Raw genomic sequence first — 19,921 nt, forward strand, 5'->3', positions numbered from 1 at the left:
ATGGTAAGTTAGTTAAAAACAACCTTAAAAAAAAATTCTTGAAAAAAAAAGGAGAAATAAACTTTTTTAACTATTCTAAAGTTCTAATAGAGAAGAGCAGAAAAACGGGTCAGAAAGCCTTCGAATTTCATCACAAATATTTTACTTTGTGTTCTGAAGATGAATTAAGGTCTTATGGATTTGGAACGGATTGAGAGTGAGTAATTAATGACTGAATTTTCATTTTGGGGTGAACTAACCCTTTAAGTTTACATGAAGACTGAGGAAGCGAAAGAGTGTTAGCAGAACTGAGAAAAAGCGACGGCCTATTAGACTAATCACAAAGAGATCACAAAGTTAAGATGGTGCCGTCCCATATAATTCTATGTATGTTAAAATGAGAATTTTAAAATAAATTCTAGCATGAATGGGAAGCCATAGTGCAAATTCATGTCAGGGCAATGTGTTCACGTGGAGAGGTAAGGGTGAGCACATGAGCAGCAGAGTTTTGAATATACTGAAGCCTGTTTAAACTTATGCAATACTGTATCTGAAGGCCTTAAGAATTAATATATGTTGAAGGAATAACTCCAATATGGCAATCCCCAAAAAGCATCTTTAAATTTTCTCTAAACTGACTACCGGGCAACGTTTAAGCACAAGGAAAAAATATAATAATCAAAATTAATTTTTTCATTCATTTGTTCAATTTTTTCTTTTCTACATGGGCAGATGTACAATGAAGCCGTGTTATATTATACAAAAGATGTAGCAAATATTGAGATCTATTTAGAAGTTACTATAGAAGACTTTAGCTAACAAACCTGACAGGATAAGAAACCAAAACACTGCTGATGGCGCTCTCTAGTGGTGCATTTACACATTTGTAAACATTAAATATAAGGCCTTTTTTGTAGTTTGTCCTTGTAATCATTATTTTGGGAAGTGTTTTCCTACAACTTTTCTGCATGTTTCCATAATGTTTTTTTCTTCTTCGGGGTTTCAAGGACTAGGGTTCCTGATGGTACTGCATGGGGTTCATGAGTTCAATGAAAATCATAAAACATTTAAAATTAAAATAAATGTTTAAAAAAAAACAATCAAAATAGAACTCGTACTAATAAAAAATATCTATATATTTTATTCATTTCTATATATATATATATATATATATATATATATATATATATATATATATATATATATATATATGCCATGTGACCATTAACTGGCATCAGACAACAGTGAACTTAATTTTATTATTAGTTATTATTATTATTGACTTCATTTTATTATTGACCTAAACTTTATTAACTTAAAATCTCAAGGAGTAGGCTACTTCAAGTAAATATATTAGGTCAAAGAGCTCCAGACAAAAAAATGTATCCCTGCATTGCATGTAAATATTAAATAATGTGAATTTACATTTAAATGTGTAAAAAGACAAAATATTCTAAAGACAGTAATACATGGTTAAATGACTCACTGAATGATAGTTAAATAACACTAATGTGTTTGTCAGGAGTTGATTAGATAAGCAATGTTGAGAAAACTTTTCTCAAAAGTGAAATGATTTTTGTAAAACCAGTGAATAAATGCTGCGTGGGTCTCAGTTTTCAGTAGGCCTACTCATGAGGCTGGTCTGTGTGTGCAATTCCACAAACCTGGAAGAATATAGCTACGAACGTCGTATAGCCTGAGATTATTATTTTTTTCTTATTGCCTAGTAAAAGGTAAAAATTAAAAAAGGAAGTAGTAGGAGAATAAATGTATTATGAATGATGTACCATTGTGAGGATTACATGTAATCAATAAAAAAGTAGCCTAACTATACTAGCCTTATTACAAGTAATTTAAAATGTAATCTAATCTAATTACAAGTATTTTTGGAATCAGATTAGGTAATCCAGATTACTTGATGTAACCGCAATTACTACCCAGCACTACAGTCTTCTGTTGTGACGTGGTTGTGAAGTTACTTATCGTCCCGCTATTGAAGTCATCGTGTACTGATGCTGCTGCTGTACCTTTAATGCTCTCGCCCAGCTGATCTTATGCGTCATGCCATATGACTGACATTTTTTATTTATTTTTTTGTTTGGCTGAAAATTCTGAAACAATACGGGTGAAATAGGCCGAGTCGTACAATATAAAAATCCTAAAACAGTCTTCGATAAACTTGAGTTTGCTTCACAGACACGAGAGCTGAATGGGATGACGCATAGTGGTCACATGAATTTTGAACTGAAGATGGCGGACCAGAGCTCAGGAGCATCGGAGCAGCACAGCGCGGAAGTTTCCGAAACTTTAGTGTCATCTAATGAATTTCTCAAACCACACATGAAGGACACCGATGGTCAAGCAGTCAACAGTCCAGAGGAGTCGCTTTCTCCGGCCTCGGTGATTTACTTCAAGGAAGCTCTAACTTATAACTCAAGTAACGTTAACGTTATACAGTTTACACAGACGAGCTCTTCTCTTCCTTCACCAGTGCGATATGAATTCCAGATTGAGAAGACTAACAAGAAAACAAGAAGTGAGTATATGATATGATCGTCTGCATGTTTATTTCATAGAATGTGATGGTGTCTGCTTCACTTGAATATCCAGCAATATTTGGCAGCCTAAGCCTTGTGTTTCAATGTCAACAACGCCGTGCAATGACAGCCACTGCAGCGTTTACGTTATGCAAGCTTGCATTTTGCTGTTCAGTTTCAGACCGTCTTTATTAATTGTCGTTTTTCTTGAATTTCTGACTTCTAATTTATCAGCAATAAATAATACACCGATGGCACAAACTGTCATCAGCTCGCATGAAAACAACAGCTGTTTTATGGAAGTAGTTGAATATTATCTAGGCTACACTACAGTCTTAAAGGGATAGTTCACACATAAATGAAAATTTAGTCATGTAGCCTACTCACGCTCAGGTTATTCCAAACCTGTATATTTTTTCTTCTTCTGCTGAACACAAAAGTAGATATTTCTTTGTTTTAAAATAGGCTATGCTTTTGCAGTATAACATTGTTTTTTTTTAATCCTCTGATGTATAGGGGCCATTACACTGGACAGATCTTTTAAATACCATTTTTAGTAATTCATGGTGTGTGATGTCAGATGCAATCACCAATAATTATGTTCTTTTTATATCATTGCCTACGTGGTGGTGGAAAAAAATTTAGGATGGGAGAATTATTTATTTTTTTAAATCTTTTGCGTTCCCCCGAGAAACTTTGCCTTCCCTCGCAAAACTTTTGCGTTCCCTCGCAAAGATATTTGCGTTCCCACGCAAACCCTGTTGTGAGCTCGGACAGACACTTCCTGTTTAATGTTCCGCTGGCAGTGCTTCAGATCTCCGTACGTTAAAGCTCCAGTAGGTAGCTTTTGTAAACAAATATTTGCTAAAACTGTCATTATGTCCTGAAAGTAGAATATGAGACAGATAATCTGTGAAAAAAATCAAGCTCCTCTGGCTCCTCCCTGTGGTCCTACTGCCATTTGCAGAAATACACCACTCCCGGTCAGAAACAACCAATCAGAGCCAGGACGAATGTCTTAGCAGTGTCAATCACGCTCGTGTACGCGCTGATCACCCCTCTCTTGCACAGCGCGAGCGCGTACCGTCGTTCGTGACTCTCCTGTTCGAACTCGTTCGTCCAAATAAACGAATCTTTTTTCGAGTCATTTCATTCATTCAACGAACTAAATGACTCGAAAAAGATTCGTTCATTTGGATGAACGAGTTCGAACAGGATCAAGAACGTGCATCACAGAACAGAGCAAGGCGAGCATTTGTGCTTATAAAACTTAAAGTTTTTTATTTATTTTTGAAATGACCGATCGTTTCGCTAGATAAGACCCTTATTCATCGTCTGGTATCGTTTAAAGCCCTTTGAAGCTGCACTGAAACTCTCATTTGGTCCTTGAAACGTTTGTGTCCTTTTGAAGTCCATTATATGGAGAAAAGGCCTGGAATGTTTTCATCAAAAACCTTAATTTCTTTTCGACTGAAGAAAGAAAGACATGGACATTTTGGATGACATGGGGGTGAGTAAATTATCAGCAAAAGTTTTTTTTAAAAGTGAACTAATCCTTTAACGTTATCTTACTAGCTATTTATAACTTATAGAAAGAGTGCAACCTTATAAAGTTACATGTATTGCAAAATACATAATGATTTGAGGACCAAGTTTGTAGTCAAAGTATGGGCAGGCCATAGTCAATGTAGTCAATGTAAAGCATATTGTTGATGTTTCGTCCCTATTAGTGAATGTTCCATAACTGTTTATAATCCGCCGTCATCGGTGGTCCTGCTTACTAGCCTGCGCGTTCACGGCAGGCTCCGCTGTGGGGGAGGAGCTGTGGAGGGAGGGCTGTAGCGCAGCAGAGAGCAAGGGGGTTGGACCTGTAAGTTGTGCTTCTTCAAATTTTCAGTCAACATTTTCTCAAAACTCCCTACTGCAGCTTTAATGGAGCGTTTCATAGTGTTTGAACTTGGACTCAAATATAAAGAAATGCTGGCAATATTCAAATAGGCTATTCGAACTTCCCGGATCAATATTTTTGAGCTAAACGTTGTTAAAACACAAACGACACCTATTTACAATCACAGTAACCTAGACAACGAGCTAATTCTCCTCATAATATAAATTTATATCTAAACAGCCGATTGAGAGACAAGTCCAAATAAGGGGCCGTCTGCAAAGTTCAAATCCCAAACCCATCTGCACATTTTATATTATTAAACATATTCTATAGCTTCACTATGACATTGTGGCCAAATTCAGTTCACACATCACCGCTCTCCTGCTGGTTATACTACAATACTTAGTTAGTTTGATAAAAAAAAAGCATAGTTGTCATGATTTTTTATTAAATAAAATCAATACCTTCACACTGTTATGTGTAATGCCATCGAAATTCAGCAAGCAAATATAATGCATAAGCTATGATTGTAACTAGCTGCGCACAGTACCAATATAATTTTGTGTAAATAATAGGCCTACTGATTTTTTATGTGCAATTACTTCCCATACTAGCTTTCCTGTAGCTCAAACAGTAGAGCGTTGGTGCATGCCAAGGTCATAGGTTCGATTCCCAGGGAAGAGCAAGAACTCATAAGAATGTAAATGCATACCTTTGGATAAAAGAGTTACATTTACAGTTATGCATTTGGAAGACAAAGTGTTGTATAACCAATATTAGAGCAGTGATGTGTGAACTAAATTTGGTGTTACAGTGGAGTTATTGAATATTTTTCATAATATAAAATGTGCAAAAGCAGTGTAGTATGACCAGTGGGTCACCATTGATGTGTAAGCTGAATTGGGTGGCACTACAGTTTGTAACATTGAAGTTAATGACTATTTTTGAATATGAGTTGATGCTGTAGTCGTTTGTTGGGTTATATTGCACTTTGCAGATGGTCCCTTGACTTGTCTCTCAGCCGCCTGCACATAAAGATCCATTTAGCCTATATTATAAAGCTCGTTTTGAGGAAACGCAAAACTTTTGCGTGGGAATCCAAATAACTTTGCGAGGGAACGCAAAGTTTCTCGGGGGAACCCAAAAGTTTTGCGAGGGAACACAAAAGATTTAAAAAAAAAAAAATTCTCCCATCCTAATTTTTTTTTCACCACCACGTCCCTTTAGGGGCTCCGTAATGGCCCACATCCAAATATGCATGCTGCAAAAAGTAACATGAGTATGTCAACAGATTAGGGTATCTGAATACATAGAATTCATGAAACCATGTGCAAACAATTCTTGGATGACATAATGCATCTGCTGAGAATTTGTGTGCAAGTGTGCAACCAGTTAACAGTTCGCTGTCCTATAAATCCACTATAGCGGAGTAGCTGTCATATTTGAGGAGCTGAAAAATAGAAAATGCTAGGGTATTGGGAGCCAGGAAGTTGTTGTTGGTTTTATGGTTAAATTGTACTTGTTAAACAGCACCTGAGTAAATAATTTTCACAATTTTTATTAGTACATTACAGCTCAAAGAACATATGACGCAGAATTACAGTACTGAATGTAGCATGTGTCAGGGTTGTGCTATGCTAATGTGCTATTTTGGAGTGCAGCATACATTTGAAGAAATTAAAGATTGGAAATACAGTATATTTGTATTTTGTGGAAGAAGTGGAAATGAAAACTAAATAGTATATATTATTTTTCTTAAATCAGACCAATGTCGCCCATTGTCTCTTTTGTTTATTGCAATTTGTGAATTAATGCAATGCAGTATTATGATTCATTATCTGTAATGATTTATCTCACTAAGATTGAGATAAACTGATTTAGTATTGCATCTCTGAATGATGATGACATTTCTCTCGTGTGAGAATGAATTTGGTATTTTCATTTACATAGTTTTAGAGTTACAACACTATGATACACATGTTTGGGGTCGGTAAGATTTTTTTAGATGTTTTTCGAAAGAATTATCTTATGGTCGCCAAGGCTGCATTGACAAAATCATATTGTAAACTCATAAAGTCATATTGTGTAATATCATTACAATTTAAAATAACTGATTTGTGAATATATTTCAGAAAAGTCCTTTTTACTCCTCCTGTGATGGCAAAGTTGAATTTTTCAGTATCACTTATTCAGTCTTCAGTGTCCCATGATCCTTCAGAAATCATTCTAATATGCTGATTTGCTGATCAAGAAACATTTCATATTATTTTCAATGTTGAAAACTGCTTTGCTGCTTTATATTTTTGTGGAAACCATGATACAGTTTTTCTGTATCATCATAGTCTTTTCATATACATTAGAAAGTTCAAAGCAATATTTATTCAAACTATAGTCTTTGTAACACTGTCACTTTCTGATTCGTTATTGCATCCTTGCTGAATAAATGTATTCATTTCTTTAAAATAATTAAAACAGTTCAAATTGAACGGTAGTGTATGTCCGTACCCAATGGTGTTACACAATATGTGTTATAAATGGATCGTTTCCCTGCATGAGTGCTTTTCTTTTGTAAATAATTAATGAGGTTAATAGATTACTTCTAGTATTCAAACCCCATTTTACATGACTTTGCATATGAGCTTCTTTTTTTCAAAGGCGTTTTTTTAGGCCTACCTTTTCATATTAATTTCTATATTTCTACAACACCATCCCAAATGGTCAGCAAAAATAGTCAAACATATCACGCATTGTGTCTGTAGAGTTATAGCTACTTGTTTGCTTCATACACAGTTTAATTTTACACTAAGTGCCAACTTGCTCCTCCTAAAGTTCAGTAAACAGCAGCTTTATCCGCAGTGTTCTGGTTCTCAATCAGTAGGGCTTCCATACTTCTCTTGTTCAGCATTTGCATCACTGGCAACAGCTCCCCCCTCTGACAGGCCTCTCGGGAACTGTGCCCCCCTCCACCATCTGCTCACGTGACTCCCACAATTCTCCTCAGCATCACGGTGGCCATCTTGGTTGCACCCTCCCATTTGCAGCACGTGCAGCCAATCCGGTGAATGCGAGCAGCTGGGCTGTAAGGGAGGGAGGGAATGAGAGAGAGAGAGAGAGAGAGAGAGAGAGAGAGAGACACAGACATCTCTGATTGTAGCTCCAGTGAGGCTCATACAGCATCTCAATTCCCTGGCTGTGCTGAGCCAGAGAGCACTGAAGCCTTTATTCACACGGAGGATTTTAGCAGTCGATGCTCTTTCGCAAGACGAGGCCGTTGAGCCCCATAAGAACAGCATCCTTTCGGTCAGGTTTGGCGTGGACTGCTGGTTGATTTTTTTTTCTTTCCCCTTCTTTGTTTTCCTTGTCTCTTTTTTCCATCTTCCTTTGTTCTGGAGAAGACTATTACTTGGACTGGATTTTTAAAAAGAAGTCATTATTTCTATTCCCTGCACCTGACTCTTTGCTGACGGCCGCCATCGTAAGTGTTGTTGTCGTCGCAGCAGCGATCAGCTGAGTCACCATGTCTGATCTGACTCCCCAGAGCGATGCCCCCACCCCCACTACTGACAAGATCACACAGGCTGCCCGAGAGACCATCTACCTATGCAACTTCCGCGTGTCGGTGGATGGGGAATGGCTGTGCCTGCGTGAGCTCAACGACATCTCGCTCACGCCTGATCCCGAGCCTGCTCATGAAGGTAGGCGCGCACAGCATCACTAGGCCTCGGTTGCTCTTATCGTACTGGGCGGTGCTGGCCCAACCTTCCACCATCATGCTCTCAGCGTTCCTGCAGGCCTGCCTGGAAATGTAGTTTTATGGAGCACAAGTGGTTGTGAAGGTTTGTTTCCCACTGAATGATTTGAATGAAGCTATTCATATGCTGTTTTGTAGTTTAGTTGTCCAATTAAATTGTCACGTCGAACAAGTTAAGCATGTGCATCACACTGTTGGGAAAATCCACCAGAATGAAAGTCCCTCCAATTAAATAATACAAATAAATCAGTTTTTGACAAACTGTAACTCCATTTACAGTATTATTAAGATATTTGGATTCTGGATCATATATATTTTTTTTAAATGACTATAAAAGCCTGTTCACACCAAAAATGATGACTATAAATATAACTTTAAGGCTACTTATAGCAGCATACATGCATATGAACGGTAACATTCTGTTCTTAGAGCTTCTTAAGCTCTTTAAAGTCAGGATTGTGGTTGGCTGTTTGTTTTTTATTGTTCATCAGCTGGAAAAAGTAGTTCTGAAAGTGATTCCAATTATATTGTGGTTATCAATAAAGCTGTGCTATGGGCTTCCCTATTCTCAGAATTAGAACGATTATTAAAATCTGATAGTTATCGTGCTTGGTGTGAATGGGCCTTAACAAATGACTTAATATAGTTTGAATCCCCCCCCCCCACCCATTTTTGTTGTCTTTAATATAGATAAAAGTTGCTTACAATTTGTTTTTCATTTATTTACTTTTGTAAAGAAAAAAATATAATGCACCTATATATATATTTTTTAGAATAGTGTTGACCTGTGGTCAGAGCTCACAATTGTTTTGCTAATCCAGTGCATTGCTGGAGAGTCACGGCTCACTGTGCCAAAGGTTAAAAGAGGACATCGGGAAACACAGTCATGTGGACACAATTTTGTTGCCTTGGAAACGTGCCCGAGATTCCTACTCAATCAAATGTCTTAAAGGGATGTTATACTTATCAGTTGGCAGTAGAGAGCAGAATCTACATGTTGATAGTAACAGTTATCTCAGTCTGATGTGTTTTCTGTGCATTGAGAGAGGAGGAAGCAGGCATTTAGCAAGACAAGGAATAGAAAACATTACCTGATAAGGTCTGTTTACAGATTTGTCTTGTAGTTGTTTATCGGTCATACATTTCCAAGAATTGCATCACCTTTGCACTGTGTGACTTATTTGTCTCCTCACTATTACATTGTAATAAACATATGACATAAAAATTTAGATTTTGACGTTAGGTCAGTTTCCAGAGCCAGATGAAGTCAAGACAGTAACACTTCTTCATAGATGTTTTATAACAAATATTCTCTTCAAATAATCTATTGTGCAAATCAGTAAATATTAGTTAGTTGCCATTTTCCCCTTGGTCTGTTTCACTGCTTGCAGACGCTCTTTGTAATGTATTGCTCTGCCTCATTAAGTGTCATTTGATTTTTGTCTTTGTTTTTCTTCTCCTTTTCCCCAACAGCTAAGTGACATAGAAGATCTTAAAGGGAAAGTTTATCCAAAATGAAATTTCTGTCATCATTTACTCACCCTCATTCCTAATCTGTATGACTTACTTTCTTCTGTGGAACATAAAAGAAGATATTTTGAAAAATGTTAGTAACAAGATAGGTTTGCTTACCATTAACTTAGATTTTATGGAAAGAAAAAAGGAAAATATCTCCAAATATCTTGTATTATGTTCCAAAAAAGAAAGAAAGTCACAGGTTTGGAGTGACATGAAGGTGAATAAATGAATGACCGATTTTTTTCCTTTTTTTGTGAACTGTCCTTTTAAAGCTATAATGAAAACTTAAGGATATTATTTCTAGTGCTGTGGATAAAGAGGAAATATTACATTCTTTCCTGAGGCCTTCTGACAAACAAATGGATTTAGATAAGATGCAATGAGTCTTCCAGGACAAGAAGAGCATTATTTGAGCTTCTTTGTCTAGTGTAGTCAAATGACTTCATAGTAACTGTCTTCCGATCCAGAATTGCTGGCACATTATAGTGGCTCTTAATGACCATCAACACTCTGCTTGCTATTATTAGTCTCTGTTATAGTGTTTCTGAAGTCTAGGAACATTTTTGCTCTAATGTATGACAGTGAGAATAGAGAGAGAGCTTGGCTCTGCAGATAAGACTCTACAACCAAACATCCTACAACATGATGTGTCTCTTGTTGTTGCTTTGTTTTACTCCCATGATGTGCATGACCCAATCCTTTTCTGCTTTTTTTCTGTTTTCCATTGCCTTTTGCAAAGACTCATGGGAGGATTTCACAGATTTGGTGGAGCAAATGCAAATGCTTGATGAGTTTAAAGGTGCGTATGGTGGCATCACTCTCCCCAGTCCACCTCATCCCCGCCTCGGGCACCATCCTAAAACCACAGCAGGCGTGTCCGCGCCGCCCTGTCTTTACTGAACCAGCCTCCCTGAACAGCACATTCACACCACAGCTTCCAAAGCTTTACCGTCTTCATGTTCTTTTGTTGTTTTCTTTATCTGTCTCTTTTTCAATGTCTTATCTCCCTTCCCGTTTTTTGGTTTGATGTTTCCGTCTGTGACTTACTTTATTGCTAGCTATCTTTGTAGCTAGCAGAATATCTGGCTACCATTTGGCTGGAATACTCTTGTCTGGCCTGTTTTCTTTGGCTGTCTCACTGCCCCACCCCATTCTCTGGCTGATTTGACTTTTTTATCGCATGGTTTTACCAGCATTCATGCAAAATGTTTGGCTATTTAGATTTTCTAGGCTCCCCATAGCTTCTAAAAGACATTAAATATTTATGATTCAGAGGCTTATGTATCGATAAGAAAGTCTCTGTCTTTACGGACAGACTTTTTTTTTTTTTTGTAGTTTGTGTAACCTTTGGCTTGAGTAGCGATGGCTAGACTCACTCTTTTCTGTGTGACTGTGTGAAGTTACACCAAGAAGGTCTTTCATTCGTACCTGCTGAAAGCTGTCTGTTGGCTTTCCTTTTAATTTCATGGCCTTTGAATGTCTTCGTTTTTGTCTTTGCATTAGCGATTCTATACCATAAAATCAAAGTCTTTGAATGTCTTCATTTTTAACTTTGCATTAGCGATTCTATACCATAATATCAAAGTCTTTGAATGTCTTCATTTTTAACTTTGCATTAGGGAGTCAATGTGCTGTGAAAAATGACACAATGAAAAGTAATGAGATTTAAAAAAAATTTTTAGATAATGAGAAATTTGACTAAATTCCAAATTAGCTCATCTTGGCCCATTTATAAAATCAACCCAAGCAATCTTAAAGGAAAACTACTCTTTTTGTTTTATCAGTCTTTCTCTTTCCCATTGCTGTGCTTATAAAAAATGTCACTGATATTTGCTAACAGACGTGGATTGAGAGTCTTGATGATGAAATGATTGCATTACTGTGGGTGTGTTTTGGATCAGACAGGGTGAGGCTTGAGAACGGAAAATTGATTTACTATAGTTTATGCAAGTTGTGATGCAATGTAAGGGTGGATGGAGATTATTTTGAAAACAACAGCAAACAAAACGATAATCTGTTCTATCAAGACACCCTTTTATCTAACAATTTGTTTGCATGTTGGAATGCAGTCAGTCCGCATCTGCTGCATTTCAAATGGCATCAACTAGAATTTTTTGTTTGTTTTTTTGCTAGGTTTAGAGAAAACCATGTAGTCGTAGTCAATTAAAGGTTCTCTAGTCCAAACTCTCATATACTGCTCTCATATCATGTATACTGTGTGTAGGAGAAGTCACAGTGAGAGAATTGTATTATATTTAACATAATGTTTGAATTTCTGTTTTACTCCAGATCCCAAAGACCCCATTGCCATCGAGAGGCTTAACCTGATGAACATGGCCAAGCTGAGCATCAAGGGCTTGATCGAGTCCGCATTGAACCTGGGCCGCACGCTTGACTCAGACTATGCCCCGTTGCAGCAGTTTTTTGTCGTCATGGAGCACTGCCTGAAACATGGACTTAAAAGTAAGCAGAAAAAATCCCAACCATAATTCCACAGTTCACAGGGTAATCTCTGGTCATCATTTATGTCCTTTATGTAATAATAACATGATCATTTGTTCATTAATTTTGACAGTTACTGATTGCACAGTACTTTCGTGTGTTGTGTTTACCATTTATAATCCCGTAAGTACAGTGTACCAGTATATTTTGTTTTGTAATGCTTAACCTTGACAGTTATTGTGCAACTACATCATGGTTGGGACATTTAATGTATTTAAATGCATTTAAATATATTATTTCTTTGTCTCAGTCTGTCTCCAGGTTTTCTTTTTCTAAAGGTATCCTGTTTTTTAGGTAAGAAGACATTCCTTGGTCAAAATAAGTCTTTTTGGGGTCCTTTGGAGCTTGTAGAAAAGTTGACTCCCGAAGCTGGTGAGATCACAGCCAGTGTCAAAGACCTTCCTGGGCTCAAGTAAGAAAACATCTACAACCTGAACATGGAATTTTATTTTGTGTTTCGAAATCTGAAGTTGTTCTTTTATCTCAGAACCCCGTTAGGAAGAGGCAGAGCATGGCTTCGCCTGGCCTTGATGCAGAAGAAGCTCTCAGATTACATGAAGACCATCATCAACCGAAAAGACCTGCTCAGGTACATTTCCTGCCTTTGGTCTTTAATATAAAAGCTGTAATTTTGGTCTTGCAATCCAGTTTTTTCAACATCTTATATATACTGTTGTTGTTTTCCTCAGTGAATTCTATGAGCCCAACGCTCTTATGATGGAGGAGGAAGGAGCCGTGATCGCTGGGCTGTTGGTGGGCCTGAATGTCATTGACGCTAACTTGTGTATGAAGGGAGAAGATTTAGACTCACAGGTTAGTTACTTTTTACTGAACACAAGCAATGGAGGACAACAGATGATAGAGCAAATTTGCTGTCAATGTTATTCTATAAAGTGTGCTTGCCAAAATGTAAATTTATTTGTTTTTACAGGGTAATAAGATCTCTTTTACTCTGTTTATAGGTTGGAGTCATAGACTTTTCCATGTATCTGAAAGATGGTGCGCACAGTAGCAAAAGCACAGAGGGGTAAGTCTATGTTCAATTTCCTCAATGAAGCTAGTTGTTTTAGTCTGAAAGCTTTTGGACTCATTGTGAAAAGCTCAGTGCTGCTTCTAAAGCTGCTCTTTGCTTGCAGTGATGGACAGATTACAGCTATTCTTGACCAGAAGAATTACGTGGAGGAACTGAACAGACATTTAAGGTGCAGTTGCTTTACCCAACATCAGCCTTGGGGGTTGTGATTGTAAGAGCTGCTCATTTGGAAACCATTAGCAATCTCACATTGTCACTTTTAATTCCCCTTTCCCAGTGCGTCAGTGAATAATCTGCAAGCCAAAGTGGATGCGCTGGAGAAGTCCAACACAAAACTCACAGAGGAGGTGGGTTATAATTATAACGATAAATGATTTAAATGAAATAGAACTGAATTCACACTACCGTTCAACAGTTTATTATGCTCACCAAGGTTGCATTTATATGATCAAAACAGTAAATGGTAAAAACAGATCAATTGTGAAATATTATTACAATTTAAAATAACTGTTTTAAAATGTATTTTATTCCTGTGATGGCAAGGCTGAATTCAGTTATTCCTTCTGTCTTCAGTGTACCATGATCCTTTAGAAATCATTCTAATACGCCATTCAAGAATTTTTCTTCAAAACAATTTCTCATTATTATCAATGTTGAAAACACTTGGATTTGTGGAAACTTTGGTACATCGTTCAGAATTCTTTGATGAATAAAAAGTTCAAAAGAACTGTATTTGTTTGACATCTTTTGTGAAATTATAAATGTTTTACTGTCACTTTTGATTAATTGAATGTGTCCTTGCTGAATAAATGTATTACTTTCTTTAAAAATAAATAAAATAGAATATTCTTGTTACTTAGCTTGCTGTCGCAAACAACAGGATCATCACTCTGCAGGAGGACCTGGAAAGAGTGAAGGAGGAAAGTTCTTACTTAGTGGAGTCTAGTCGCAAGGTGAACAACATTGTGTTTAATAATATCATTGAAGTACTGACTGTTAACAGTCATTCAGTCAAACAACACTGATTGACTGCATGTTACTCATTATTTAAAAGTAAACCACAAGCTTACTTTTGTAAGCACATACACAACTGAGTTCACAGTCCGCAGTCATAACACACTGTTTTGGTTGCACTTTGCTTTGCTCTGTTGTGTGATATTTGACCTGTGTTCCTCCTGAAGGCATCAAGGGCAGATGGTACTGCAAACGGTCAAGTGCTCGGAGAAACTCGCAAACAGCTCAAAGAGGAAACTCAGCTCAGACTGGTGAGTAAAACATTAATGCCTGTGTGTGAATTGATTTCATCTCTGATGTGGGTTCTTCAGAGAATCGAGTCCGAGTTCTTTCGAGAAGTCTTAAGAGCCTGTGTGTGTGTGTGTGTGTGTGTGTGTAGGATGTGGAGAAGGAGCTTGAGGTGCAAATAGGGATGAAGCAGGAGATGGAGTTGTCCATGAAGATGCTAGAGAAGGACATCTGTGAAAAACATGACGCTTTGGTGGAGCTAAGACAGCAGTTAGATGAACTGCGTACACTCAACCATGAGCTCTCCGTTAAGTCACAGGTATGGGAGAAAAAAAACATTTTACAGGTTTATCATGGGAGCTGCTTCTCGAGTCTCAACAAAACGCACTCTTAATTATTTATTTACATAGACATACAAAAGCATAGTGTAAGCAATTAACAGGTTAACCTATGGTGGAGTGACAACGAAGTGATTTGATTTGACACTGCCAATTTAAAGAAGAAAGTAGACGTACGGTGCCAAGTCACAAAGTGTGTCAAACTTGGCAGAAAACTTTTAAAAATGTACTAGTGTAATCTAAATATTTTTTTGCGATATATACTTTTTATGAAGCTACATAAAATAATAGGGTAACTAACCATCAATTGTTTAAAATGCAGGACTTTCTATTCATTTGTCTGAAATCCTTTTGCTGCTTCTCGTGGCTTTTATGTGAGGAAGTGTTAAAAAGATTAAGAACATTACAACTGCATTAGTACTGCTTAAATCTAGTGTAGCAAAACTGCATTTATTTTTGATGTAGCATGTTATTGATGTGTGTCTGGCCTGTAGAGCTCTGAGACCGGTGCAAAACAGAAGAGTGACATCATCAGCCGCTTGGAGGAGAAAACAAACCAGATGGGGAGCATTATTAAACAGCTGGAGAGCAGGTGAGAGAGTATAAGTACATCAGCACAGCATTTACACATGACATGGATACTGTAAAAACAAAGTCTAAGAGCACTAGTGAAAAGGCCTCGTTTCTAAAATCTGATTTAACACACCCTTTTTCATTACAAATGATATTATTAGGATCATAATTGTAGTGCTAAGTAAAAATGCAAAGAAAGAACATCTGACTGTCTGTCCTCATGATCAAATGAACAAATGATCAATTCCACAATTTTTATTATTTGATCTACGACCTAAAAATAGTCTTGATTTAAAAGAAATTAGATTTTAAATCCCAGATGTTATGCAGATAGAATACAGAATAATATAATTCAGTGATAATGCTTAATTGCTTTTACATTTGATTTATTGTGAATATGACTGAACATTAACTAAAGAACAATTTATATATTTAATATTTATGTACTGTATATTTTTATAAATTAACATTAAAGGTGCCGTATGTAATATTGACAGCTAGCGGTTAAATTGGCTACTACAGATATATCACTTATATAGAGCACAAATCAGGGCTCTAATAAGACGAGTCCACTCTTTCCTGTTTAAATTTTTAGAGAAACATTGCTGCCTCCCACAGGTCGTCAACAGTCTGTTTCTAAAAACAACTTCTGCTCTCTGTCTCTGTCTTCTCTTAATCCCTTCTTCGCTTTTACCTGTTCATTTGACATTTGTCGCATGCTCATTCTCTTGTGTTTCTACTCCTTTTTCCTGAGCAGTGAGAACGACATGGCTAAGCAGGCACGAAGCTTAAACACAGCTGCTGGAAAACTCCTTCAGAGGCAGCAATAAAACAATCGCAAACACCGGATAGTTTCCAAAAAAGCCTAAATTAAAGAAGACAAAAAAAAATCTGATCTTCAGTTTGATTTCGCATAACATAGATGACTAGGGTATTTATTTTATTACTGGGTGTCAGATCCATTGCCGTTATTTTGTGGTTGGAACCGGACTGAAAACTACAGATCTTGCTTCTGCGTCAACCCTCATTTTTCAATAATTGTATGCCTGATCCAGTGCTCCTGTCTCTAGTTTCCCTCTGTATGTTTTAACCGCAGCTGTTTTGGCCAATCTTAGAACAAAGATGGCAGACGTTAATTTTAAGTAATGGAAATGCATCTCTCTTATATCTCTACTCAATACTGAAAAAAAGAGGATAGCAGGACACTTCTCAAAGTTGGTGCATTATAAAAACCATAAAACACTTCAGTCCAGCACGGGGTAAACATTCCTAACAAAAACGTACAATCGTTTTATACTCTATAGTCTATATGATAGTATGCAACACCAGATTATTCGGTTAATTTTGGTTGATCTCTCAAAAATCCGGGACCTGAATATTTGACCCTACTTGCTTAAGTTTGATGATGTTGAGTGCTTTGGATGCCCAAGCTAAACAAATGAACTGAATAATTATGTTCCTTTCAGGCATATTCAGGAGGTTATGTTAGCTTTTTTTCTTTTTTCTGCAAGAAATGATGTTGAGTGCAAGATTGCGTGCCTGAATTATTTTACAGCTTATTGTAAACTTAATTGAAATCTGAATTTGATGCAGTGGTAGTTTGATGCCAAACGTCGAAGCTTTGGAAATTTGTTACGCCAGGCTTTACAGATTCTGCAAAAAGTCTGGATGATGAAATCCTCTAATTTGTGAACGGACTGAAGTGTATGTAGACGTAATATAGATGTGACCTGTAGTACAAATATAGCTTAATAAAAAAAAAATCAGACACTTCGTCAGACTGCCTCGTCTTCTTGAGTATTTACAGTTTCTGCTCTAGTCACATGTTTCCTCCTGTCCTCTCTAGCTGTCTTTTAAGTTCCTCCCTCGGTTCTTTTTTAATGCTTTTATCATCTTCGTTTTTCCATGGCTTTTTAGTTTAGTTAAGTTTTCATTTCACCTCATTAAGTTAATGTGGCCCAACTTCAGATGTAAGAAGGCAGAAAGAGAGCGGGACCTGGCGGATGAGGCCAATCGACTGTTCAAGCAGGAGTTTGGGGACAAGATTGCGAGTCTGCAGCAAGAGGTTGAGCAGTTACGACGGCAGAGGTACTGAGAATATGTTTTGTTTCAGTGGCTAATATCTAGAAAGCAAAAGATCTGGTTCGTTATTTATTGATTCATTACGCATCATGAACTTATATTGAATAATAATGGTAATTTCTACATTTACAGTACAATCAAGACTTTTGTGTTAGTCAGATTCAAAAATATTAAGCAGCACAAATGTTTTCAACATTGATAATAATAATACTAAATGTTTCTTGAGCGGCATATTAGAATGATTTCTGAAGGATCATGGGACACTGAAGACTGGCGTAATGATGCTGAAAATTCAGCTTTGGCATCACAGGAATACATTACATTTTACAATATATTCAAATAGAAAAGTATGTAATACTCTTTTACAGTATTACAGTTTTTACTGTATTTTGATAAAAAATTATGAATCTATTGTTCAATTTTTTTTTAATTTAATTATAAATATACATTTTATTATCATTATTTTATTGTTATATACTGACTGAAGTACACACGTTAGTTGTTGATTGTATCAGATGCCACGGCTAATGTGGAAATTCTAATCATCGTCTCACGAAAGAGTTATGTTAACAAGACCTTGTCTTTCTTGGTGTGATAGATGGATTTTGGAACAAGAGCTCAAGAAATGGAGAGAGCATCCTGGAGGCCAAACCTCTGAGGCTCTGTTAGGAAAAACGCCTCCGCAGGGAGACACGAGGCAGCACGTGGATGACATCAGAAAGGCGAGACCTGCTTTCCACCTACCGTGTCATTCAGTTGCTTTCACTACATGTAGTGTGCTGTTCCCTGAAATTCAGAGTCTTTTTGTTTTTATATAGGAGTTAGAGTCTGTCAAAAAAGAAAATTATACATTGCGTACTGCACTTGAAGACAAGTCAAGTCTAAGTTCCAGTTTGTAAGTTTATCTTAAATGCAGAACCAGTAGCATACAACTGAAATTATTTACTTCAATGTTATCAAAATTAAACTAAAACTGTCTTTCTCTCAGGACACTGTCACATGAAGATGAACAGGTACATTTGATCAGTAATTCTTTTATTATCTTTTTTTTAAGTTCCCTGCAATCATTTCTTGTTTTAATATTCTCACATTTCTCTTGTTTGATAGGACCAGTCTCTTTGTAAAGATGTTGACCCTTCCATCTGCCCGATGTGTGAAAATCAAGACTCTCTGACTACACCCAAGGTACCAAAGCAATCCAACACTAAATTCCTCATTAAACAGAGATCATTGCTTTTTAATAGCCCGTCATTATTGAACTACACTTCCATTCAAACGTTTGGGGTCAGTACATTTTGTTTCAAAGAAATTAATACTTTTATTCAGCAAAGACACATAAAATTGTTCAAAAGTGACAGAAAAGACATTTGACATGGTACAAAATATTTCTGTTTAAAATAAATGCTGTTCTTTTTAACTAATTAATAAAAGACGCCTAAAAAAATATCAGTTTTTACAAAAAAATTTAAGATGCACAACTGTTTTTAATATTGATTATTAGAATGATTTCTGAAGGATCATGTGACACACTGAAGATTTGAGTAATGGCTTCTGAAAATTCAGCTTTACCATCACAGGAGTAAATCACATTTTAAAATAGAAAAGTTGTTTTAATAGTAATTCACAGTATTACTTTTAATTGTTTTTTCCCCCCTCGATGACTAAAGCACAACATAATACATATTGAGCACTGTTGTGATTACAGTACTGTGATCGTCAGTATTAGAACTATGGAATAGAACTGTTTTACAAGTGTTGTATCTTTTGAACTATTTCAGAGGCAATGCAAGAATTGCAGTGGCGTGTTTTGTGAGAACTGCATGGCTAATGAACTCCCTCTGCCCTCCTCCATCAACCCTGAGCACGTGTGTGACGTCTGCTACTCACAGTTACTGCAGCAGTACGGGTCCTCCCCATCCTGAGGTCGAGCACAGACTGTCCTGGCTGTAGCTTTAATGGTTTATCAACGCAAATGGTGCTGTACATAAATTGCACATCACATTCTGGATCATTTATCAGTTTCGGGCATCTCAATTATACAACATATCTGTTTTTTTTTTTTTTTTTTTTTCACATAACATTTGCCAAAAAGGGATGATTTTTACCAGCTCTTTGTTGGAAATGCTTTAAGAACGTTTAATTCTTGCGGATGAGTGAAGTTGTCCACCAAGTGGATTTATGCATTTCTTGTACTTGAATTGTTTCCATCAATTAATATTGCAAGTAAGATGATACAATAACATAATATTGATGTATTAATAAAAAAAAACTGAATTAAGATGATCGATTGTAGACAGGATAGTTTTATATATATATATATATATATATATATATAAATGCATGAACAAACATTTATGGCAGTATTAAATGTTGGTGGAATGGCTTGGTAGTCCTGGGATAAACAACATACTTATATCTAGATTTGAAGTGCATGAACAATTTCACAAAGTTATTAGTACAACAATGGAACGTTTTTTT

At 36.6% G+C, this 19,921-nt stretch overlaps 1 protein-coding gene across 7 annotated transcripts; it reads left to right on the top strand.

Moving 5' to 3' along the window:
* The first annotated feature begins 1,971 nt into the window (after window positions 1-1,971).
* Window positions 1,972-19,726, top strand: rufy3 (RUN and FYVE domain containing 3). Of its 7 annotated transcripts, XM_077231483.1 has the most exons (19): window positions 2,048-2,515; window positions 7,943-8,099; window positions 11,963-12,136; window positions 12,470-12,587; window positions 12,663-12,764; window positions 12,865-12,988; window positions 13,138-13,202; window positions 13,312-13,377; window positions 13,486-13,555; window positions 14,069-14,161; window positions 14,390-14,473; window positions 14,602-14,769; window positions 15,283-15,380; window positions 17,330-17,449; window positions 18,042-18,165; window positions 18,262-18,338; window positions 18,432-18,456; window positions 18,551-18,628; window positions 19,222-19,726. In XM_077231483.1, exons 1-19 carry the CDS (start codon window positions 2,477-2,479, stop codon window positions 19,363-19,365), a joined length of 1,926 nt encoding a protein of 641 aa, XP_077087598.1. In that variant the 5' UTR covers window positions 2,048-2,476; the 3' UTR covers window positions 19,366-19,726. The 7 variants fall into 7 exon arrangements, with proteins under 7 accessions (XP_077087597.1, XP_077087600.1, XP_077087598.1 ...); XM_077231482.1 differs by lacking the exon at window positions 7,943-8,099 and having other exon boundaries at window positions 1,972-2,515; XM_077231484.1 differs by lacking the exons at window positions 2,048-2,515; window positions 7,943-8,099 and adding an exon at window positions 10,325-10,472.
* Window positions 19,727-19,921: the final 195 nt, after the last annotated feature.

The sequence above is a fragment of the Siphateles boraxobius genome, unplaced genomic scaffold (assembly GCF_051911475.1).
Source record: "Siphateles boraxobius isolate OS27281-9 unplaced genomic scaffold, OSU_SipBor_1 16, whole genome shotgun sequence".
NCBI lineage: Eukaryota > Metazoa > Chordata > Actinopteri > Cypriniformes > Leuciscidae > Siphateles > Siphateles boraxobius.